The sequence below is a fragment of the Rhamphochromis longiceps genome, linkage group LG18 (genome assembly GCF_057381845.1).
Source record: "Rhamphochromis longiceps isolate RC_006_pf linkage group LG18, R_longiceps_female_GT1.1, whole genome shotgun sequence".
Lineage (NCBI taxonomy): Eukaryota > Metazoa > Chordata > Actinopteri > Cichliformes > Cichlidae > Rhamphochromis > Rhamphochromis longiceps.
The window spans coordinates 1,210,558-1,233,987 of NC_140574.1; the positions used below are offsets into that span (position 1 = coordinate 1,210,558).

A 23,430-nucleotide genomic window follows, 5' to 3' on the forward strand; every position below is an offset into this window, starting at 1 on the left:
TATCACAGGCTGTGGATCTCTGTGGTGAACAGGGTTTGGAATATAAACAAGAATAAGATGCTCTCTGCTGAAACCAGGGCCAAGCCTATCCAGAAGAAGCAGCCTTTGGAGGAGGAGCTACAGCAGTGAACATGAACGGCTTCATTTAGGAGCTGAAGAGCTGCTGTGTTCTCTCTATTGTTCATTCAGTCCAAGAGAAAATCATGTTGCTGCTTTTCATTTGGATGATGATAGTCTCCTTTCAGACTGGTGAGTCATCAAAAGATGGAGTGAGATGTAAAAGGAGATGATGGACATGAAAATATCTGGATGTTGTTTGAATTGATTCACTTTTTATAAACTAAGTTTAAAGATGCAGAAACATGATGGTGAAATATGTCTTTGTTGTTTTCAGGATCCTCTGAGGATTTACTGACACCATCTAAAGATGTAGTGACGAGTTTGGAAGGAGACACTGTGACTCTCTCCTGCAAATATTCAGGCTCTGTCCTCAACCTCTACTGGTATCATCAGAAGTCTGGTTCACATCCACAGCTTCTCATAGATGAACATTCAGAGAAAATAGAAAAGCTGAAGTTTAGAAAAGATCAAGACAAAAGCGATTTTTATCTGGAGATCTCCTCTGCTGCAGTGTCTGACTCTGCTGTGTACTACTGTGCTCTGCAGCCCACAGTGACAGGAAACAGCAAAACTCTGTAAAAACCTTTGTAGAGACAGAGCTGCTGTGGAAGCACAAAACTATTTGATTGGCTCAGCTATTAAACTGTCCCCGCCCACTGAAGTTGAGCTCATCCAATGACATTATTTGTTGGTCATTGTGCTGCAGTGGAAGAACATTGTTCATGTGCTGTCTGTCTGGCTTTAATAACTCCAAAGACATGTTGCTGCACCTCTTTTTGCTTCTATCTCACATTATAGGTGAGTTTAAGAACAGGGATTAAAGTTTAGTTGAAGCTGCTGCATTAAGCAGATATACAGACTGCATTTCACTACTTTTCTTCTTTCTTTTTCCAGGACTAACAGCTGGAGACTCAATCACTCCTCAACAACCTGAAGTCACTGAAACAGAAGGAGAATCTGTCAAACTCACATGTAGCTATGAGACAACATCAGAGTATGTACGCCTTTACTGGTACAGACATCATTCTGACCTTCAGGCTCCTCAGTTTATACTCTGGAAAGGAGCAAGATCATGGAGTTATCATCAATATATTCCTGATAATCGATATGACTCAGAAACATCACCAACAATAACTAATCTGACCATAGCAGCCCTAACCCTGGCAGACACAGCTCTCTACTACTGTGCTCTACAAACACAGTGATACAAAGTGTAGAAGAGGCTGTACAAAAACCTGAACACAGATATCTGACTACTCTTCAAAGAGGAGGGAAGTGGTATTCAAAGCACAGCTTCATATCAGATGGATTCTGCTAATTCCTGTTTTATCAGAGTCACTGTGGTTACAGCTGCTAATGAAACACTGTGGGAGGATTCACATGAGCAGCAAATCCACACCAACCACAAACCAACACTTTATATCAGCATCAACAGTCAGGAGGAAACATCGTTGCTGTCTGTGGTCCTGAAATGTATCTGAAATGTAAATGTTGTGAAACGAAGGGGTTTCTGTGTCTCTGAGCCCAGGACACTCTGACAAAAGACATTCTTCATCTCTAGAATTTCACTTCCTGATTTAAGTTAACAGTTCAGTATTAATTCTGACACACTGTGGCTTCTGATTCTGTGAAGTGTCTTCATCTTCAGCTCTGCATCTTTACTGCGGCTTTGATTTATAAATCATGAAACAGACAAAAAAACTTTAGAAAGAGCTTTTTATAAGAGCATGGTGAAAATCTACAACTTCCTAGTTTCACTTCTAAATCCTGAACAATCAAAATTAGTTGAACACAAAACAGAAGAACAAAAAGTGATACATGCTTTCCACAAATAAAAGACTCGTGTGGTCAGTGAGCACTACAGGATTTCTCAGCTTCAGTATCTCAGGTCACAATCCAAATATCTGAGGTAGAGTAAAAACAAGGGAAAGAAATCATACGTAGATCAGAATATGACAGAATACAATGGAAACATTTCATACATCCAATTTTCCAACCAAGTTCAAATACACACACAAACTTAACTGATGGCGGTAAAAGGAAAACAAAGCCAGTCTAACTCTGCAGGGAAAGAAGCTGCTTTAAAAACTAAGAGTTGCCGAGCAACGCCTCCACTTGTACCTTTTTATATTTACATTGTTGTGACAGAAAACTGCAGCAAACTCACAGAACTTAGCAACTACAGGAAACACTTCGGTTCATATTACACACATTTTTCTTCCAGAGTGTGTGAGTGCTGGAAAACAGATTTTATAATAAAACAGAACAAATGTACTTCTTTCTATGGCCGGCTTTAACAAGATTTTATATCATGAAACACCAACTGTAATTCAGCGGCAGTCCGCACATCCAATGGTACACTGCACAAACAAACTTAACACAATTCAAACAAAAAATGACCTTGTGTGAGAGTCATCATGTTTCACTGGAGAATTAAAAACCCTCATCATGAGAGCGCCACAGCGTGACACAGAAGCGACACCGAGTCGTCTAAAGTTGCGTCTCTGCTGCACGTGAGAGAAAATAAAAGTAATAACACATAAAATTGTCACATTGTGTTGATCAGTAGCTTGTAGGGCAGTGAAATGATCAGATTTCAGCCTTGAATTTGATTTCGGCTTCCTTCTATGAAATGATGATCATGGAACAAAACTGAAACTGTGTGCTCGACAAACAGAACACAAAAGCACATCAAGCACTTCCTGAATCACAGCTGTTCTCTGAAGGTTTCCTGAACTTGTCTGCACGAGTAACACTGAGCTGTGCTGTACAGCAGAGGGGGAGGAGCTTGTCGTTCAGCATCATACTCTGTTGTTTTGAAATACTTTGAATTTAATGGAAGAGACGTAATGAAGACGAAATCACGTGTGAAGAGTGCTTTAACCTCCTAAGACCCGAACTCTTCCACGGCAGCATTTTTAATTTCTCTTTGATATTTGGTCACATTGGGGCCCGATGAATGTAAAAACAAAGAATTGCCAGATTTTTTTTTTAAAACCTATTTTTGTTTTTAAGAAAAATGAGAGCCACATATGAGGATATTCGTTTAAAATTCTGATAGAACAGTAGCAGTATAACGTCCTTGTAAGTGGATATCAGGCCCTTGTAGAGCAAAACTGAGTATTTTGGTCTAAATAACCCAAAATGTGACGTCCACATGTGGACGGCAGGTCCCAGGAGGTTAATCGCCTGAAAACAATCCACGAACTGCAGCACGACTGACGCACAAAGGCTAAAAAAATAAAGAAATGGTTACTGACGTGAATTATCCGACATTGACTCGTCATGTCCACATTAAAGGTTTCAGCACACGGACTCGCTCACTCAGTTCTTTTCCTGAAGAGGAGATACCTGCACTGCATGCAAAAGCACGCAGGGAAACGCAGAGGGAGGTCAGAGCTGTCGATCTACATCCATCATGCAGGTACAGTGAATGCAGGGAAAGACTTTACATTTAGTGTTAAGTGGATGCGCTTACATCAGGCTTGCACCATATCGGTCTGGAAAAGTGTTTTAATTAATTCGTTAATATATATATATTTTTTGGAATGTGGGTGAGTAATATTAGGAATGTTGCATTATGGATGTAAAAGCAGTGTTATGTTTACATGCAGTAAATGCCTTTTGTCACTAAAATACATGAATAATCACAACAATTAATCATGATCACAATATTGATCAAAAATCTCCCCAACAAACAGTTTTGATCCTTTCGTTAGTCATATGTTCAAACTCACAGCACCGCGGCTGTTCACACTGCAAAAACAATACAGCTGCATCTTAGTCACCTACACTAGCCAAATGCTTTTTAATGGCCAACAGTCATTTCATATTTATTTTATAGTTTGTTTGAGATCTGCTGCTGAGAATGATTCAATTTTAGATTTACATGTTTGTTCGATCACGGCTGCAGAAATGAGGATGAACTCTGCTGCAGACGCACAGGATAATACACCCAATCTTTGTTTTCATCATGAAGAGGAGTGAGTGTGTGTTAAAGTGGGAAACACATTAGTCGAAATCTTACACTTTTTCTTCACCTACTGTTTCTGCTTTTACACACACACACATATATATAAAAAACATAAATAACTGTAAAGTTAAAAATCAGACAAATGTTAGTTCCTAATACTGTTTTACCTTCATATGTTTACAGAATGAGATCATTCGTCATCTGAACTAAAGACATGTTAAGTGCCAGTATGGATATGGGACTCTACTTCCCGCCTCCTATTTTCCCATTTCTGAAACAGGCGTGAGCATCTACAGTGTTCATACTAAGTGCTATCGTCTACAGGCTGCTGTTGAATAGAAGAATATCAGAAGACTACAAGTAAGCTATTAGGTTAGCGCTGGTTCACATCACTACATCTTAATATACATAAATCTGCATCATCACCGGTGAGAGCCGAGAACACGCAGAAAAACTGACGTTTAAATTGTGATGTTTTTTTGTTTGCCAGATTTCATTATTTCATCACATTTATGGAACATATATGAGCTTTTGAGATCAGTCATGACCTTAATTTCAGACTTTTAAAGACCTTTTATTGAGCAGCAGGAAGTGTGTAAAGCCAGCTCTGATTGTGAAAGCTTTACTGTTAACGGGTTCGATACTTTTGTCAAGCTCGGCTTCATAAATACACTGTTCCCTGCTAAATATTCAGAACTAAAACTTTTTCCCTGCGTGAGTTTTCATGTGGACTACCAAACCACCTCTTTGGGTAAAACTTTTCCCACATACTTTGCAAGTGTATGGCTTCTCACCGGTGTGAATTCTCACGTGCACCAATAAAGTACATTTTTTAGTGAAACTTTTCCCACATGTTTTGCAAGAATACGGCTTCTCTCCTGAGTGGATCCTCATGTGGACCAACAAACTGCCCCTTTGAGTGAACGTTTTCCCGCACGTTGTGCAAAAAAATGGATTTTCACCTGTGTGCACCGCCTTGTGCTTTTTAAGTGCTAATAAGTAACAAAATCTTTCACCACAGGTGTTACAGGTATACGGTTTCTCACCCGAGTGGGTCCTCATGTGAACCAACAGACTACCGCCTTGAGTAAAACTTTTCCCACACGTTTCACAAAGATAGGGCTTCTCGCCTGTGTGGATTCTGTGATGTTCGTGTATTTTGTATTTATTCTTAAACAATTTTCCACAAACATTGCATGTTACCGACTTTTTACCTATGTGAGTGTTACACTGACCCTCTGACGTGGGAGAGTCTTCTGCATCGGTACTGTGACTTCTGTTTGCACTATGTGCTGATCCTAAATCTACATAGTTGCTTCCTCCCTGATCTTGACCCTCAGCTATCAGGAAGCTGTGAGAGAGGAGCTGCTCCCTGTCTGGTCCTGGTTCACCGTGGGCTCTTTCCTCATAAGCAGCAGTCACCATAAAGGTATCAATGTCCTCCTTCAGTGCAAGCTGCTGTCCCTCCTGACTGCTGTAGAAATCCTCCTGTTCATGTTTGATCTGGAGAGGCTCTGGTTCCCCGCGGTTCTCCTCATTACAGAGCTGCTGGTTAATGAGAAATTCCTCCTCCTTATAGACATGCTGCTGCTGGAGGCCTAGAACGAAGCCAACATAAAGAAAACTGATGTGATGACAGAAAAACTCCTCTGAGCAATCATTAAAATAAACACACACAATGTTTCCGCTTCTTCTAAAAGTCTGGTCGGATGTGTAAAAAAAAGCTAAAAATCATGTCTGGAAAAAGATTTATTTGTTTTTTGTGGGGATAAACTGTTTATTTTACAGCATTACCTCAATAATGGATTGGATTTATATAGCGCTTTTCAAGGCACCCAAAGCGCTTTACAATGCCACTATTCATTCACTCTCACATTCACACACTGGTGGAGGCAGCTACAGGTGTAGCCACAGCTGCCCTGGGGCAGACTGACAGAAGCCAGGCTGCCATATCGCGCCATCGGCCCCTCTGGCCAACACCAGTAGGTGGTAGGGTAAAGTGTCTTGCCCAAGGACACAACGACCAGGACAGAGAGCCCAGGGATCGAACCAGCGACCTTCCGGTTACAGATGCGATTCCCAACCCCCTGAGCCACAGTTGCCCCAATAAACCCACACACAGGGTTAAAAAGGTAGTAAAGAGCTCCATAAAATTACATTTATAATATATTAAAACTCAAAGAAACCTACAGAACCAAACTCACTAATATAACTACATGCCCAGGCACATAAGGAAAAGGCCTTTTATATTCTTATTTCTTGGTGTCAGTGAAAATCCAGGCAGGGCGTTCTGAATCAGCTGAGAAGACAGTTAAAAAAGTTTTTAAAAAATGAACGTATGGACGACCTTGTGAGAGTCATCAGCTGTTCTTGTTTTTTTGTTTTGCTTCTGTGTGTTTTTGGCTTTGAAGCAGAGCTTAAATATAACAACTGACATTAAATATAAAGCGCTTTGAGGCAATTGTTGCTGTGCTTTGGTGCTATATAAATAAAACCAAAGTGAAGTGAAGTGCTATTGCAGATCAATATTATATTTCCATCATCTGTTCATGTGTTTTATTTGATCATTTCTCGTTCACTCTGAGAGTTACTGAGAGCACCAGGGGGATAAGTGGATGCTACCGACAGTAACGTCAGGCTCAAAGAGCAGCACCACTGCTCTCATTCTCTCCTCTCAGTGTGCACACAGACACGCATGGTAGTGGGTAACCATGGTAACCGTTCAGGTTATTATTTCCATGCGAAAGAAAGAACACAAGTACCGCTGTTGTCTAACCGAGTAACTAGGGCTGCTCGATTATGGCAAAAATGATAATCACGATTATTTGACGATATTTATTTAACCCTTTAAGACCTACCATAGAACCAAGTCCACCAGAGCTTATATTATTTTTTTTACATGCTGTAGTGCCATTTGTGGGAGCATTTCAAGTTGCTATACATCAATACAACTGTTATAGCCCATATTTTAATAATATGTATGCATTAAGTCCATAGTAATTACATAAACTGCAAAAAAGTGCAATAAACTACAAAAAAAAATTGAAAATCGCTTTTGTTTTGTTTACATATATTTCTACTTGGAGAAATTTAAGAGGCTTATCCCTCAAAACTTTAAATACAATAAAGTTGCAAAAAATAGTTTACAACAACAGGAAATTTATTTTGAGTGTCTTCATAGTTTTATTTTGGAGATACACCAATTTTTATATACTGCAGGAAAAACAAAAAACAATCCTATGATGCAAATTTGCAAAGAAAACAGCATGTGCATCATTTTACTGTGGGAAGTGTTACGAACAGCTGATAGGAACGGCAAAGCGTGTTTCTGGAATATTATGTTTTTGTTCCTGCAAGCGCTTTTTATGCAATTTTTGCAAAGCTTTATGTGGAACGAAACTGTGACCGAGGACAAGCTGATGGCATCAGATGTAAGTACAACTCCTCCGGTTTCATATGCAAAACAAATTATTGCGCTAGCTTACACGGTTCAGGTTCTACAGGGATTTAAAAATAGTTACACAACACGGAGCGTGCTGCTCTGACCGGCTTTAAAGGGTTAACAATGACTTTAAAAAAATAATATAACATAGTGTGCAACACCACTGAAGTTTTTTTTACCTCTCTTTTCAACCAACGGCAGTCACTCTCCAAATAACTTCTGCTTAGCTTTCCGAGCTTCCCTCGGGTCCTCTTAATCAGCGGTCTCCAACCTTTTTTGCGCCACGGAGCGGTTTATGCCCGACAATATTTTCACGGACCGGCCTTTAAGGTGTCGCGGATAAATGAGGGAGGGGCTAATAATCGGCTCAGTCATTTTTAATGATCGTTGAAAGCCCAGATCGTAATCGTGATTAAAATTCGATTAATTGAGCAGCCCTACGAGTAACTAATATACTGTGCATGTATATAGTGTATGTTACTTTACAAAGTCAGTGTGCACTCTGTGACAATAATGTGACTTCAGAAGAAGAAAATAAGCCCTTCATTTGAAAAAATGTGATTGACTCAAAATAAAATACATAAGATGTGTGTGAAACAGAAGAGGAAGTGATGCAGCTGTGAAGACATGTTTCACTGGATGGAAAAGAACCCGGTAATAAAAAGCAACAGATGTGTTGGATGCACATCTGTAGCTGAATGAAATATTGGCCTGTAGTCGGCAGCGGACCTGACGACAGTTCAGTTCTTATGGTAGGAAATACTGTCTAAATATTTCCCTTTATGCAATGTTTTTAAATAATTAGCTGACTCAATGAAAAAATAATCTGATGCTAAGTAACCAATCATCACGTTACACGATTTTTACAACCGGGGGCCCGTTCTTCGTACCTCGCTAAGTTAGCTGGATTTGATTGTTGACGATTTCGCGTGATCCTGGATCGTTCGGTTCCCCGAAGCTCATCCGGGACTTGCTGTCATAGCAACAGAGCCGTAAGCGTAAACCTGCTCGGGAGCAGGTTTACTTTATGTAAACAGGAGGTATGTCCGCTTCATTTATACAAAAGCAACAGCGATATTCCACCACTGTTTCACCATAAATAAATATTCTCAATGTAACCAAAGACAATGCAGCACCTGATCCATTTATTGATTTCACACAGATACATACAGGTCATTTCCTAAAAAAAGAGAAATGTACTATTAACATTCTATTACATGTATGTGATTATTACAGATGTAATTCATATTTCAGAGTAGTAATTGTAAATTACTTCGTGTAATCAAGATGAGAGACCACGGCTATAAAAGCGAAGGTGGATTTGGGAAGCCTGTCGCAGCCATGTCCTGTCCGTATACGCGAGCCACCCATTGCGGAAGGTGCAAGATTGATAAGGAGAGTTTTCAGAATTCAGCGTATATTGCGGGACAGACAGGATCCTTTAGCTCAGCGCGACAGTGTGCTCATAGAGAGATATCGATATTCCCGTGAGGGTATTATTTACTTAACCAACTTGTTGACGAGGGGGTGCAGGACCACCACCTGTCTGTTTTTGCTCTGCCCTTTTCTTGGTTGCTGTTACAAACAAACAGATTATTTCAGGGTCTCTTTCCAAGAGACGAAAAGCAATATAAGTGATAAATATTACCATTCTGTAGAATATTCTTATATTTCACTTTTACTTGTTCCCATGTTCTAGTGGGTCCTGTTGTGGCTCTAATGTGAAAGGGGATATAATATAACATATTATAATATAATGTAATACAATATTGGATAATATAGTGTAATATAATAAATCTACCCTACCGCCTACTGGTGTTGGCCAGAGGGGCCGATGGCGCGATATGGCAGCCTGGCTTCTGTCAGTCTGCCCCAGGGCAGCTGTGGCTACAACTGTAGCTGCCTCCACCAGTGTGTGAATGTGAGAGTGAATGAATAGTGGCATTGTAAAGCGCTTTGGGTGCCTTGAAAAGCGCTATATAAATCCACTCCATTATTATTGTTATTATTAAATTACTTACGAGTTTAATTTGTCAGCAACTTCCTGCCAGCTCTCTCTCCTTGCTTTTGCAGCCTTTGCAGTGTTCCCTTGCGTTTTAATTAAACCCTGAAACTCCTGAAATCCCTCAATCAAGAGTTCTTGCTCTGCTGCTGAAAAATACCGAGCCGAGCGCGCTCCTTCGACATTTTCGCCGACCAATCAAAGGGTTGCCGATCAATGTTTCTACTATCGATGCGTAGCCCCTGTTAAGCCACCCAGTGATCTCACATTACTTCATCCAGCTGTACTAATCGTCAACAACAGGTGTGTTCGGAGAACCGGAATAGCGAGCTCAGAGTTAGCGCGATGATTTGATCTTGGATGTAGTAAGCGACGTACGAAGAACGGACCCCAGGACAATAAGAGAGAGCAGAGGTGATGACGAGTGCGGGAGTGAAGAAGAGCTGAACATCCCAAAGCAATAATATGATAAACATATAAAACATAGCAAATAACTTTAAAATGAGTGAGACTCGTTCATGTGTGAGTTCATCCATCCATCAGAGTGAGACTCGCCTGCTGTGTGCAGCTTTATCTCGGGTTTCCAGGTGATATCCAGCAGTCTGCGCTGACGGTCGATCACTTCCTCGTACTGGACGATCGTTTTTTCAAACTCTGAGAAGATTTCTTCCGCAGCAGCAGTTAGTCGCTCGTTGATAAACTCTCTCAGATACTGAACTGAAGACATGGTTGCTCAAACGGCTCAAAGATTCAGCTGAGAGACGACAACAATACGACCGTCTTCCTTCTCTGTCACACAGGAGAAAAGCTAACGGAACTTCCGCTCTTTCCCGTTTACTTCCGCCTGGTGTTACACAGTAAAGTTCCGACAGAGAAGGACAGGTTTCGTTCCCAAATCAGGTTATAGTACGAAATTCTATATTTATTTGTTTTTACCGCATTTCACAAAAACAAAACATTATTTTAACCATAATAAGTTAAATTTCAACTTAGAAAATTCTCTGTTTAAACTGAAAACTGATTGTTAGTTTGAGTTCTTCTCATTTTTATAAGCGAAATAGATTATTGGTTGGTCGACTCACGTTGTGTTCAGCTGCTCCATAAGAATAACAGATTTTCCTTTTATTGTTTTGTTTTAATTTTTCCCCCCGTAAATTTATTTAACTGCGTGCTGGCTTGGTGAAGCACTTTAGTTCAAGTGCTTAAATTAAAGTAAGCGACTGGACTTCTATAAATTTCTTGAAGACGTTTCACTTCCTGTTATTAGGAGGATTTTAGACACCTAAACATATTATTATTGTTGTTGTTGTTAATAATAATAATAATAATAATAATAATAATAATAATAATAATAACAACAACAACAACAACAACAACAACAACAACAACAACAACAATAATAATAATAATAAATTCTATTTCAAAGCGCCTTTATAGACACCCAATGACACTTAATGATAGAATAAAACACACAATAGAACATTGGCAGTGAAGAAAAATAAGAAAACAAAAGCACAAGATAAAATAAACAGGTTCACAGTGACTATGCAGATTTGAATAGGTGGGCAGTAGGAGGAGGGATTTAAACCGGGGGAGAGAATCAAGGTTTCTTATATCTGGGGGTAGAGAGTTCCACAGCCTGGGAGCAGAGCAGCTGAAAGCGATGCCTGCCATGGTGCTGAGGTGGAAAGAAGGCACAGCAAGCTGGATAGAAGAAGATGATCGAAGAGATAGTGCTTAACAGGTCAGCAAGGTAGGCAGGAGTGAGGTTGTGAAGGACCTTGTAGGTGAATAGAAGAAGTTTGTTCAAGGTTCAAGGTTCTTTATTTGTCACATGCATAGTTATACAAGTATAACACACAGTGAAATGTAGCCTGACACGCTCCTCGACATGTGCAAAAATGGGGGGGGGGGGGGGGGGGGGGGGTGTAGAGGAAGAACATTATATATATATATATATATATATATATATATATATATATATATATATATAAAAACACCCAGCACGCCCCTGCGGGCTGTTTATCCTTCAAGCTCGGGTCCTCTACCAGCGGCCTGGGAGCTTGAGGGTCCTGCGCAGTATCTTAGCTGTTCCCAGGACTGCGCTCTTCTGGACAGAGATCTCCGATGTTGTTCCCGGGATCTGCTGGAGCCACTCGCCTAGCTTGGGAGTCACCGCACCTAGTGCTCCGATTACCACGGGGACCACCGTTACCTTCACCCTCCACATCCTCTCGAGCTCTTCTCTGAGCCCTTGGTATTTCTCCAGCTTCTCGTGTTCCTTCTTCCTGATATTGCTGTCATTCGGAACCGCTACATCGATCACTACGGCCGTCTTCTTCTGTTTGTCTACCACCACTATGTCCGGTTGGTTAGCCACCACCATTTTGTCCGTCTGTATCTGGAAGTCCCACAGGATCTTAGCTCGGTCATTCTCCACCACCCTTGGGGGCATCTCCCATTTTGACCTCGGGACTTCCAGGTTATATATATATATATATATATATATATATATATATATATATATATATATATATATATATAGTATATACATTGGGTGAATGTGCAGTAGTAGCAGCAAGCAGGTGAATTCTGTACATTAATATGAATAGACATCTGACTATTTTACAGGACAGACAATATAAACATATTTAAAATTAAAGGAATTGAAATGTACATTGTGCCTTGGTTTAGTGTCTGGAAGAGTCCTGACTCAGTCAATTATAGATGATGTGAGAGGGCGGGTGTGTGTGTTTAGGGCACGGATGGCTTGGGGATAGAAGCTCCTCTTGTACACTATCTGGAATTTCACAGGGAGCCAGTGAAGCTCCTGGAGAACAGGGGTGATGTTCTGGTCGGAGGGGGTTCTTGTAATAATGCAGCTGAGTTTTGAACCAGTTGAAGTTGGAGATATTTTTGGGGGAGACCATGCAAGAGAGGATTACACTAGTCAATACGTGAGTTAACGAGACTGTGGACATGAATGGACATAAAACAGTAATTATTCATAGATCCTTGTATGTTGACGACATTCACCATTTAGAAGCATTAAATATGTATATATCTATTTTAACATCCAATTTCTTAAACTCCAGCAGCTAAAACTGAATCCCCCCTTTCCAAACTAAAATTATGGCAGAATTAAAAGTTAGAAAATTATAATCTTTTATGTTGTTTTTTTCCTCTGCATCCATGCTTGTTCTCTCTGGGTAATAAAAAAACAAACTCTGCAGGAGGGGGAGATACAGGAGAGGTGGAGGAAGATCTCAGCCTGGGCGTCTATTGTCTTGTGTAGTCTGGAAGGTGAGTGGATGACGGGGTGGGTGCAGTTTTCTCTGTGGTGGGGTCAGGTGGACTGTCCCGGGCTCTGTGGGGCCGGGTGGCGCTGTTGTTCTGGGTCCCGGTCCGGATGGGCCTGAGCCCCCTTTCCCTGGCGGGTTGCAGAGTATGGGGGTGCCTACTGGGGTCAGCGGGGGAGCTGTATAGCGAAAAGCGCTATATAAATGCAATCCATTATTATTATTATTACCCGACTGCAATCTGGAAATATTAAATATTTGGTAAAAATGGTAAATGGCCTGTATTTGTATAGCGCTTTACTAGTCCCTAAGGACCCTAAAGCGCTTTACATATCCAGTCATCCACCCATTCACACACACATCCACACACTGGTGATGGCAGCTACATTGTAGCCACAGCCACCCTGGGGCGCACTGACAGAGGCGAGGCTGCCGGACACTGGCGCCACCGGGCCCTATGACCACCACCAGTAGGCAACGGGTGAAGTGTCTTGCCCAAGGACACAACGACCGAGACTGTCCGAGCCGGGGCTCGAACCGGCAACCTTCCGATTACAAGGCGAACTCCCAACTCTTGAGCCACAATTGCCCATTTAGGCATGGATATCTCTCCTAAGCTTGCAGAATTAACTAAATTAAACTACATCCCGCTTTTAAAGGAAGTAGAAGGTGATCTGGCTAGATGGAAATCTCTGCCCATATCACTCATGGGAAGGGTCGCTGCTATAAAAATGATGGTCTTACCAAAAAGAAATTATTTATTTTCAATGATCCCAAATAAGCCATCACAAGATTGGTTCAGATCTCTAGACTCGTATATTTCTAAATTCCTTTGAAAAGATAAACCCCCACGTATCAGCTTAAAAACACTACAAAAGACCAAGGATAAAGGAGGATTAGATCTGCCCAACAGGCTTCAGTTCATCTCCAGATGGTTAAAACACACCCTCTTAGATGAACCTTGGATAGATGTAGAACAGGCACTATGTAATAATCTAGAAATTTCAGACCTATCATTATCAGCTCAAACGTCAAACGACATGAATGCTTTAAAAGCATCAATATTAGCTCTTCTCTGACAGCATGGTGGGAGTTTCTAAAAATAACAGAGTCTTCATTAATCCCATGCAAACGTACACCTCTGGAACCATCTGGGCATATTACAAAACAATAATATGATAAACTTTCCAGATTGGAGTTATAAAGGAATTAAATACCTGGAACATATATTGGAAGGAACAGACTTTATTTCGTTTGACAGACTAGTTACACAATATGGGATCAACAAGAAACGATTTTTGGAATATCAACAAATTAAATCCATAGTAAAAAAGAAATTTAATCCCAGTGAAGCTGAATTACAAACACCACCAAGTGTGATACAATTTTTTAATCTTAAAACTCCCAAACTATTGTCTAAAATATACAGAACACTTTCTAAAATAGATGAATCAATATCACTTCCTATTGCAAAATGGGAAGCGGATTTATCGATCAGCTTAGACCAAAACCTTTGGTCTCAGATATGCTTAAAAACCTTTCAATGGATCAGAAATCTCAGTTTGCAATTAATGCAATATAAAATATTAAATAGAGTGCACTATACAGGTCATAGGATGTTCAAAATGGGCTTTACGTCTACCAACAACTGCTCACACTGTCAAGCAAATACACCGGACAATTATATCCACGCTCTTTGGTTCTGTCCACCAGTTCAGAAGTTTTGGCGCGAGATATGTGAAGACTTATCAAAGTGTCTGAAACGCAACATTCCAACTTCCCCTTTAGTATGTTTGTTGGGCAACTTGGATGAGGTCACTGCAGAAATAAACACAGCCCACGTTGTTTTTACGACCCTATGCATTGCTAAGAAAATGGTCCTCATTAACTGGAAAAATAAAAATAATCTTAGTTCTAACCAATATAAAAACCATCTAATAGATCACATTAGTCTTGATACAGCCTCTGCCATCACATTTGATCAACAGCGAACTATAGCAGTCCCTTAATTAACCTCTGCCTGTCCTTGCAAACCACCAACAAAGTCTCGTGGCACCAGGTTCTGTCCTCTATCACTCCTTTTAAGATATCCGAACTCCTCCTTGCGCATTATTCCTCAAGGTGTCCCTTCAGTTCTCATGTGCTTTCACTAGCAACATCTAAACCCTCCCTCCTTGACATAGCCATTCGAGACCACTCTCCAAGCCGACTCGCGGTTCTGACGACATTCAAAATGGAATTATCATCTTCTGTGAGGTTCGTGGAATCAGGTGGCTCTCTGCCAGTTTTGGGGGTTATGATTATAGAAGGTGGTTTTACTCTAATCAGTTCGCAAACCCGTCCAAAGCTGCTGACTGTCACCTCTGTTCATTTCAGAAATTGGTGCCGTTCAGAGTCGATCCACGTCGATACCTGATCGAGGGTTCCCCTCATTCATCCGTTAAGGTTTTCTCTTCTCCCAAAATTCATTCCTAATTGTCTGAGCCCATCCACTTGATTCTATGGAATCCTGGACCGATTTATTGAGGACACGGACTGTTCATCTTTGCTAGCCTTCCCACCAGTTGTATTCCTCTCCTCTGGGTGGTGATGTCACTTGGTGTTCGTCCTGTCTTCCTTCTCTCACTCCAACCAATCACAGCAGATGGCCCCGCCCCTCCCTGAGCCTGGTTATGCTGGAGGTTTCTTCCTGTTAAAAGGGAGTTTATCCTTCCCACTGTCGCCAAAATACTTGCTCATAGGGGGTCATGTGATTGTTGGGTTTTTCTCTGTAGGTATTATTGTAGGGTCTTGAGGAGACTGTTGTTGTGATTTGCCGCTGTATAAATAAGTTGAATTGAAAATTGAATAATTACTGCAGAGGTCTTTGACCGTACAGTTAGTACTGCTTCTAGGGGATGCCTTCTTTGGGCATCTGTCCGGTCTGGGTGCCACCGCCAGTCCTCTTCAAGGCCTTCCCCAAACTGCAGATCAATTCATGTCTAAGAATTCAACTTTACCTGATAAAAACGCCGTTAAACCTAAAATGAGGACTTCGGCCCAATGAGTGTAATGTGCCTCATCATGTGTAAATGAATTCATACTGAAATCCAACAGTAACTCTCTAAATCCATGGTAAAACCAAAAACCTAATCAGTTCTTAGTTCTTCAGTTTTGTCCCATGCGTGGAGAAGTCTCCAGATTCTCTGAATTTGTGGTAAAGACGAGCAATTCTGGCAAACCATCAGACGACTTGGGAGGAAAGCAGCGCTCTGCTGGGTCTGGGATTGTCTGCTTAGGCTGTTGCCCCCGCTACCCACCTCTGATAAATGGAAAAAAATCAATTCAGTTTTATTTATACAACAGAAAAATCACAACAACAGCCTCAAAGTGCTTTATATTGTAAGCTAGGGTAAGAAAATGGAGCCATTACTGTTTGTATATCACATTTACAGTATTTTTGGCAACAGTGTAATAATGGAGCTTGAGAGTCATTAAGGCAGTAATGGCAGACCTGGGAAACAAACCATCCTTAAATATTATAACATACCAAGCTTCTGTGTTTGAATGCAAAACAAACACGTTGTTGAGCTCGAACGCGCGTGTGTGGCTGAAAAATAATTAAATGACATATTGATTATCAGTAATGTAACCTACAAAATAAAGTTATTGGAAGCTTAAAATGAATTTCAAAATTATTACATTTCAGACTTTTTTTATAGCAACGTTTGTAAAGTTTTGATTGTATAAAAATGAAATAAAATAATAATAATTGGTTCATATTTGAAGTATTATTGAATAACAGTACTGTACAATAACTACAGTAGTGGCAGCACATTTATTGTTCAGTAGAAAAATGTCCAGTATGTTGGCTGACATACTTTTTTTCCTTTGAAAATATAAATGGGCTGATTGTAATCGTACTGTAAGTGTCAGCAAACCCACAGTCTGTCTACAAAACACAGGAAGCATTTTCCACACTGCTCAGCTCCACTAGAGGGCGACATCATCCAGTAGGCGGGGCTCTCCTTCTGCACTGTGTTCAACCATTGTGTCAATAATAAGTGCTGCTGTGAAGAGAACAATTCTCAGACTGAATGTTGAACATCAGCTAGTTTCTCCTGTTGATTTAAACCTTGTTGTACAGATGGAACATTGGCTGTGGATTATTCTTGCTGCTCTTTTCTTTGGTGAGATACAAACATCAACATGTTTCCTCTGCTTAAATAAATGTGTGAGTCTGATTAATGGTGAGTTTTTAATCATGTTTATTGATCCATCTCTTCCTCTGCATGTTCTGTTCTTCCTCAGAGTGTAAAGGAGAAGACAAAGTGATCCAGGAACAAGGAGATGTCATTGCTGCTGAAGGAGACACAGTTACACTTGGATGTAACTTTGAAACAACTGATACATATCCATATTTGTTCTGGTACAAACAAGAAGTAAATGACTTTCCAAAATATGTTTTACGACGTGATAAAACAGCCGGCGATAATGCTCAAGAATTCCCAAAGAACAGATTTGATGCTGAACTCAAAGAAAAGTCAGTCCCACTGAAAATCCAGAAGCTTCAGCTGTCTGACTCTGCTGTGTACTACTGTGCTGTGAGGCCCACAGTGACAGGAAACAGCAAAACTCTGTACAAAAACCTTTGGAGCAAAGACAACAGAATACTCCACAACATCCACTAGAGGGAGCCACACACTGTTAAACCTCTGATTCTTGTGTCATTGGACTGATGACAAAGACAACAGAGAAATGAAGCAGTAAAGATCAGAGACAGAGACAGAGCTGCTGTGGAAGCACAAAACTGTTTGATTGGCTGAGCTATTAAAATGGCCCCGCCCACTGAAGTTGAGCTCATCCAATGACATTATTTGTTGGTCATTGTGCTGCAGTGGAAGAACATTGTTCATGTGCTGTCTGTCTGGCTTTAATAACTCCAAAGACATGTTGCTGCACCTCTTTTTGCTTCTATCTCACATTATAGGTGAGTTTAAGAACAGGGATTAAAGTTTAGTTGAAGCTGCTGCATTAAGCAGATATACAGACTGCATTTCACTACTTTTCTTCTTTCTTTTTCCAGGACTAACAGCTGGAGACTCAATCACTCCTCAACAACCTGAAGTCACTAAAACAGAAGGAGAATCTGTCACACTCACATGTAGCTATGAGACGAGTGATGATACTCCTTGGCTTTATTGGTACAGACATGATTCTGACCTTCAGGCTCCTCAGTTTATACTCTGGAAAGGAGCAAAAGACAGCACAAGTGATTATATTCCCAATAATCGATATGGATCCCAAACATCACCTACAACAACTAATCTGACCATAGCAGCCCTAACCCTGGCAGACACAGCTCTCTACTACTGTGCTCTACAAACACAGTGATACAAAGTGTAGAAGAGGCTGTACAAAAACCTGAACACAGATATCTGACTACTCTTCAAAGAGGAGGGAAGTGGTATTCAAAGCACAGCTTCATATCAGATGGATTCTGCTAATTCCTGTTTTATCAGAGTCACTGTGGTTACAGCTGCTAATGAAACACTGTGGGAGGATTCACATGAGCAGCAAATCCACATCAACCACAAACCAACTGCAGGAACGTTCAGACATGAAGAAACAATAATGAAATAACTACAAACAGTAAAAACTGTTCATGTGAAATATGTACAGTATACAATATGCTTTCTAACTTTTATTCATATGCATTCACACTCCGATGGATGTATCAGAGAGCAAATCGGGGTTAGTATCTTGCCCAAGGACATTTGGCATGCAATCTGGGGGAGGCAGGGATCAAACCACCAACCTCCCGATCAGCAGCTGACCTGCTCTACCGTCTGAGCTACAGCCACCCCTAAAGGTCATCAGGATATAACTTTCTTATTTATTGGATGACAGTGTTTAAAAATCAGAAACAAAATAAAATAACTCAGTTTCACATGTAACAAAGTCACAACATAATAATCTAATCTAAAGGTGCTTCATGCCTGCATGACCTACTTTGACATTCTCACAGTGTTTTTCTATCGTGGCTTGAACATCTGCTTTAAACTTTCCTTACATTTGACACAAATCCTCTGTGTGAGTCTGATTTTTCAGTGATGTCATGTATATAGTTTCTCACCTGTGTGTTTGGTCTGATTGGGTGTTTACTGCCGTTTCATTGTTCACTCACTCGCTCCCCAATAGATATTTCATAAATAATTAGAAATAATAATAATATCAATCAATCCAAGCTTTATTCGCCACATGCAGGTTTCTCTGCAGTGAAATGGGACACCCCCCCCCCCCCCCCCCGACCTTACACACACACAACACAGACATCACATGGGGATACAGGTTGGAGATCGGTAGCGTTACAGAAAAACACTGAAATATACACTACAATGGGAAAGTACAAGAGGAAAAAAAGAGACCTCTACTCATGCTGTGCTTCCATGGTAGGACAGCATGAGAACAGTAATAATAATAACACAATTAGCAAAGAAGTCAAGTATGTAAAACATGTTAAAAGTGAAAATGAAAACCTGATTAAAATTCAATACATGTAAAATGTGACTATGGTGGTTTGGGTTCTTTCTTCTTCTTCTTTTTTGAGTTTTTCTATCTTAAAATGCTTAGTAGTGTCTTTTATGATTTATTTAGTTAATTCTATATACTGTTCCCATTCTTTTCCATCAGTCTCTGTGTTTATCTTTTATTTGTTCTCGTTGTGCTGTTTTCCCTTTTTTGGCAGCTTTTGTTTTTTTCTGTCTTGTGTTTGCTTATTTTGTAATACCTGACTTTCTCTTTGCATTTTTTGGCTTTGTAAGTTGTCCTGACAAATCCAGACTAAGTACTTGTTGGAGTCCTGCCACCACCATGTTGCATTTGTGTCCATAAGATATCACCACATAGCTAATTATGACACACAGCACATGTCAGATGTCCTGAAAGTGTATGGTAATAACTGAGTGTAAAGTGTTGTTACGGTGCCGGCCAGAGATGGGCAGTAACGCGTTACTGTAATCTGATTACTTTTTTCAAGTAACGAGTAAAGTAAGGGATTACTATTGCAAAAAAGGTAATTAGATTACTGTTACTTTCCCGTGGGAATGCTGCGTTACTGCGTTACTAAAACCGTGATTTCTTTGCGAGAATGTCTCATGACAGTGACGTAAGCGAGTGCGACGTTCGTGACAACAGCTGTGTGCAGATCAACAGTGGATCATATATCGAGTGCAGAGAGAGTATGAGCGTGCAGTGTTTAAAGCGTGGAAGTACTGACCTTACTTTGAGTTTGATTCCATAAAAAGTGACAAAAACATTAGTGTCCGCTGTGCGTGGGAAGAAAACTTCTTTTTACAGTGAAAAAACCCCTAAACTTCCAACAAGCACCGAGTAGCTACGACGTGATGGGAAACTCACAGAGAAACTCGCGGATTCTTCCACTGACCGCGGCACACCTGGACCAGGGTAAACCTCCGCCTACCTCAGTCCTGCTTTACAGGTGAAAATAGAGCAACAGGACCGCTGAGTCTGTGACTTTATTTATTTTCTGCTGTGTTTTACTTGCATCTATTTGAAAGACTGAGTGTAAACACAAAAAATATTTTATTTTATGAGCTGGAATGTGCAGAAAATAGGTTTAACTGTTAAACTAATTTCTTCCAGTCAGAGAATGTTGCAGATAATTAAATTTTTGCTTCATGCATAAAGTTAAAAGATTAAAACTAATAAACAAGTTTTAAAAAGAGACTTTTCCATTTGATTACATTTTGTATGATGGATTATGCAGAAAAAGTAGAATTGGGCTGAAAGATCTATCGCTTTATCACCTACTCAGGTTGTAAATCGTGTTTTTAAAAAGTAACTAAGTAACTAAGTAATTAATTACTTTTGAAAATAAGTAATGAGTAAAGTAACAGGATTACTTTTTTGGGGAAGTAATCAGTAATTAGTTACGGATTACTTTTTTCAAGTAACTTGACCAACACTGGTTCCGGCTGAGACAAACAGCTGATTCTGTGTCATAAAGAATTATTTCATGAAGTGTGAGAGATTATCTGTATCTGTGCTTGTGTCAGTGGAGCTGGAGCAGCCTGTTAGACAAGGAGCTCTTACTGTAAGAGGCTGATAGATAACAGCTTGTGCAGTGACCTTCTCTCCACCACAGCTTCCTGTATATCCAGTTTGCATTAAGCCTTCCTCATCACTTTATTCAGTTTGTTGGTGTCACCAGAAATGTGGCTTACGATTGTTACGATTTTCCCCCAGTATACATTCTGCTGTCTTCACAGAAGAGGTGATCATTAGGGGTGGGCTTTGATAATCGATTTATCGATTAATATCGATTCTGGCTTGGATAACGTGATATCGATTCATTAAAATCCTGAATCGATTTTTAAATATAAATTTATTTTGCCCAAAATGCCAGAATCTCAGGTTAAACCTCACAAAATTTCAACAACCACCAAACAGCTAAAACAGTAAATGAGAGCAGGAACACGGCTTCTGCACAAAGATGTAAACACAAAGCGCGGACCCGCCGACGGATCAGAATCACTGACGGCACGGACACGGTCGGGGCTGAAAGCCGACAGCTCGCTGATTCTGATGTTTCGGCGGGTCCGCGCTTTGTGTTTACGTCGTTTTTGCGCTGATTCTAAAGCTGTTAGTTTTATCTCTCTCCAAACAATATTGACTGAACCAGCAGCAAAAGAAGATCCAAACTTCACATAAACATTGTCATGGATTCACTCTGACTTTTGCTGTTTTGCTTCCACCAGGATAAAATCACACTTCATGCACAGCTCTCTCTCTCTCTCTCTCTGTACTTCAAGAACAGTTTCCTGTCTAAAAATGTTTTCTGCATTATTTGCTTGCTTGTTACGCAGAAGTCTACCGTTGTTTACAGCGCTGTCGGTCGCTGTTTTTTTTTCTTTGACTTACTTCCGAAAAATAAACCAAATTTCTGCTGTTCAGTAGGCTACTGAACAAATGTAAACTTTTAAAAATTATGCAAAACGTGTCTGTGTTTTATCTTCAGCTACTTTGACACAAAGGCCTCTGCTGTGATGCTCACACCTTTGATAAAGTCTTGCAAGTGTCAGCTTCCTTTTTTATAGATACAAAAATATATAAATGTACTGATCTGAATAATAATATTTCTGACTGTCTGAGGCAAAATTTCCCAGATTCAAATCTAACCGAATCGTGAATCGAATCGATTCTAGAAATCAGTGACGATACCCAGCCCCAGTGATCATTGTTACCTGTGTGGACTCTGAGCTGTGTATTTACATTCAGGACTTATTCTTTCAGATTTATTCCCAAATATCCCATGTGTCAGAAACACATCAACTCCCTATCTCCATTGTCACACTGAATATGTAGGCAGGGAGGGTGATGTCTTCTTTTTGGCTTGGACACGTACAGCTCTACATTTGGAGTTGATCCTGAGTCTAATATTCACTTCCTATCTGATCTTGACTTTCAGCTTCAGCAGAGTTTTAATTGTGTTTCTATTAAAAAAAATTGTCTTTGAGACTCTCAAAGTGCCGAACACTACAAGCCACACTCGCCCTTCACACACTGATGTGTTTAAGGATCATTGACTTTTCACTTTGTAGACTTCCTGCTGCCAAGGAAAGCAGAGCAGCAGAAAGACGTGCTGAGTGTGAAGCTGTCAGCAGGGGGAATAACACAGGGCTGTGAATGAGTCCTGTCACTGTGATCAGGCTCCTCCTTCTAATCCACCAACTTAGTGTTGATGAAGACTAAACAGAGAGATCACAGCTTCTTTATACTTGCTGTAGCTCACAGTTACTCTACACTGCAGATATGACGCCTCTGTTCATCTCAGTGCTGCTGGCTGCTATGTGCCTCGGTATGAACACAACTCTGTTTCTTTGATATCAACATTGACGTGATTCTTTAACAGCACACTGATACTGTTTGTTGGTGTTTTACAGAATGCAGAGCACAAAAAGACAACGTGCTGCAAGCAAAAGGAGAAGAGACTGCTGCTGCAGGAGGCACAGTAACACTTGGCTGTCTCTATAACAGCAGCAGTTTAACAGGTACTTCTCTCTTCTGGTACAAACAGGATGGAAACAACAGCCCCAAATTCATCCTGATGCGCTATAGCGGGGATCAAGGAAACACAGCAGACGAGTTCAAGGAGAGATTTTCATCCACACTGGATTCCAGCATCAGATCAGTTCCTCTGAAGATCCAGAAGCTTCAGCTGTCTGACTCTGCTGTGTACTACTGTGCTCTGCAGCCCACAGTGACAGGAAACAGCAAAACTCTGTACAAAAACCTTTGGAGCAAAGACAACAGAATACTCCACAACATCCACTAGAGGGAGCCACACACTGTTAAACCTCTGCCCAGTTGGGTTTGTTGTAGTGACAATTTGAGTGAATAATGTTTATTGTGTAAAATAACAGAAATTATTCAAGATAATCAGTCATGTGACACAAACTACTCACTGAAATACAATAACAGCTAGCTAACGTCATACTTCTATTATTTTGTGATGAATCTACTTCCTGCTTCTTCAAAATGTTTGTTCATACAGCAGCAGAGGTAAGGATGAAACAGAAAGACAGAACTGTGT

At 40.4% G+C, this 23,430-nt stretch overlaps 1 protein-coding gene across 1 annotated transcript; it reads right to left on the bottom strand.

Moving 5' to 3' along the window:
* Positions 1-1,813: 1,813 nt before the first annotated feature.
* On the bottom strand, positions 1,814-10,374 carry LOC146647347 (uncharacterized). The gene is made up of 2 exons (XM_085388957.1): positions 10,093-10,374; positions 1,814-5,691 (listed from the first exon to the last, which is right to left on the bottom strand). The coding sequence occupies exons 1-2, from the start codon at positions 10,262-10,264 to the stop codon at positions 4,790-4,792; spliced, it is 1,074 nt and encodes a 357-aa protein (XP_085245083.1). The 5' UTR covers positions 10,265-10,374; the 3' UTR covers positions 1,814-4,789.
* Positions 10,375-23,430: the final 13,056 nt, after the last annotated feature.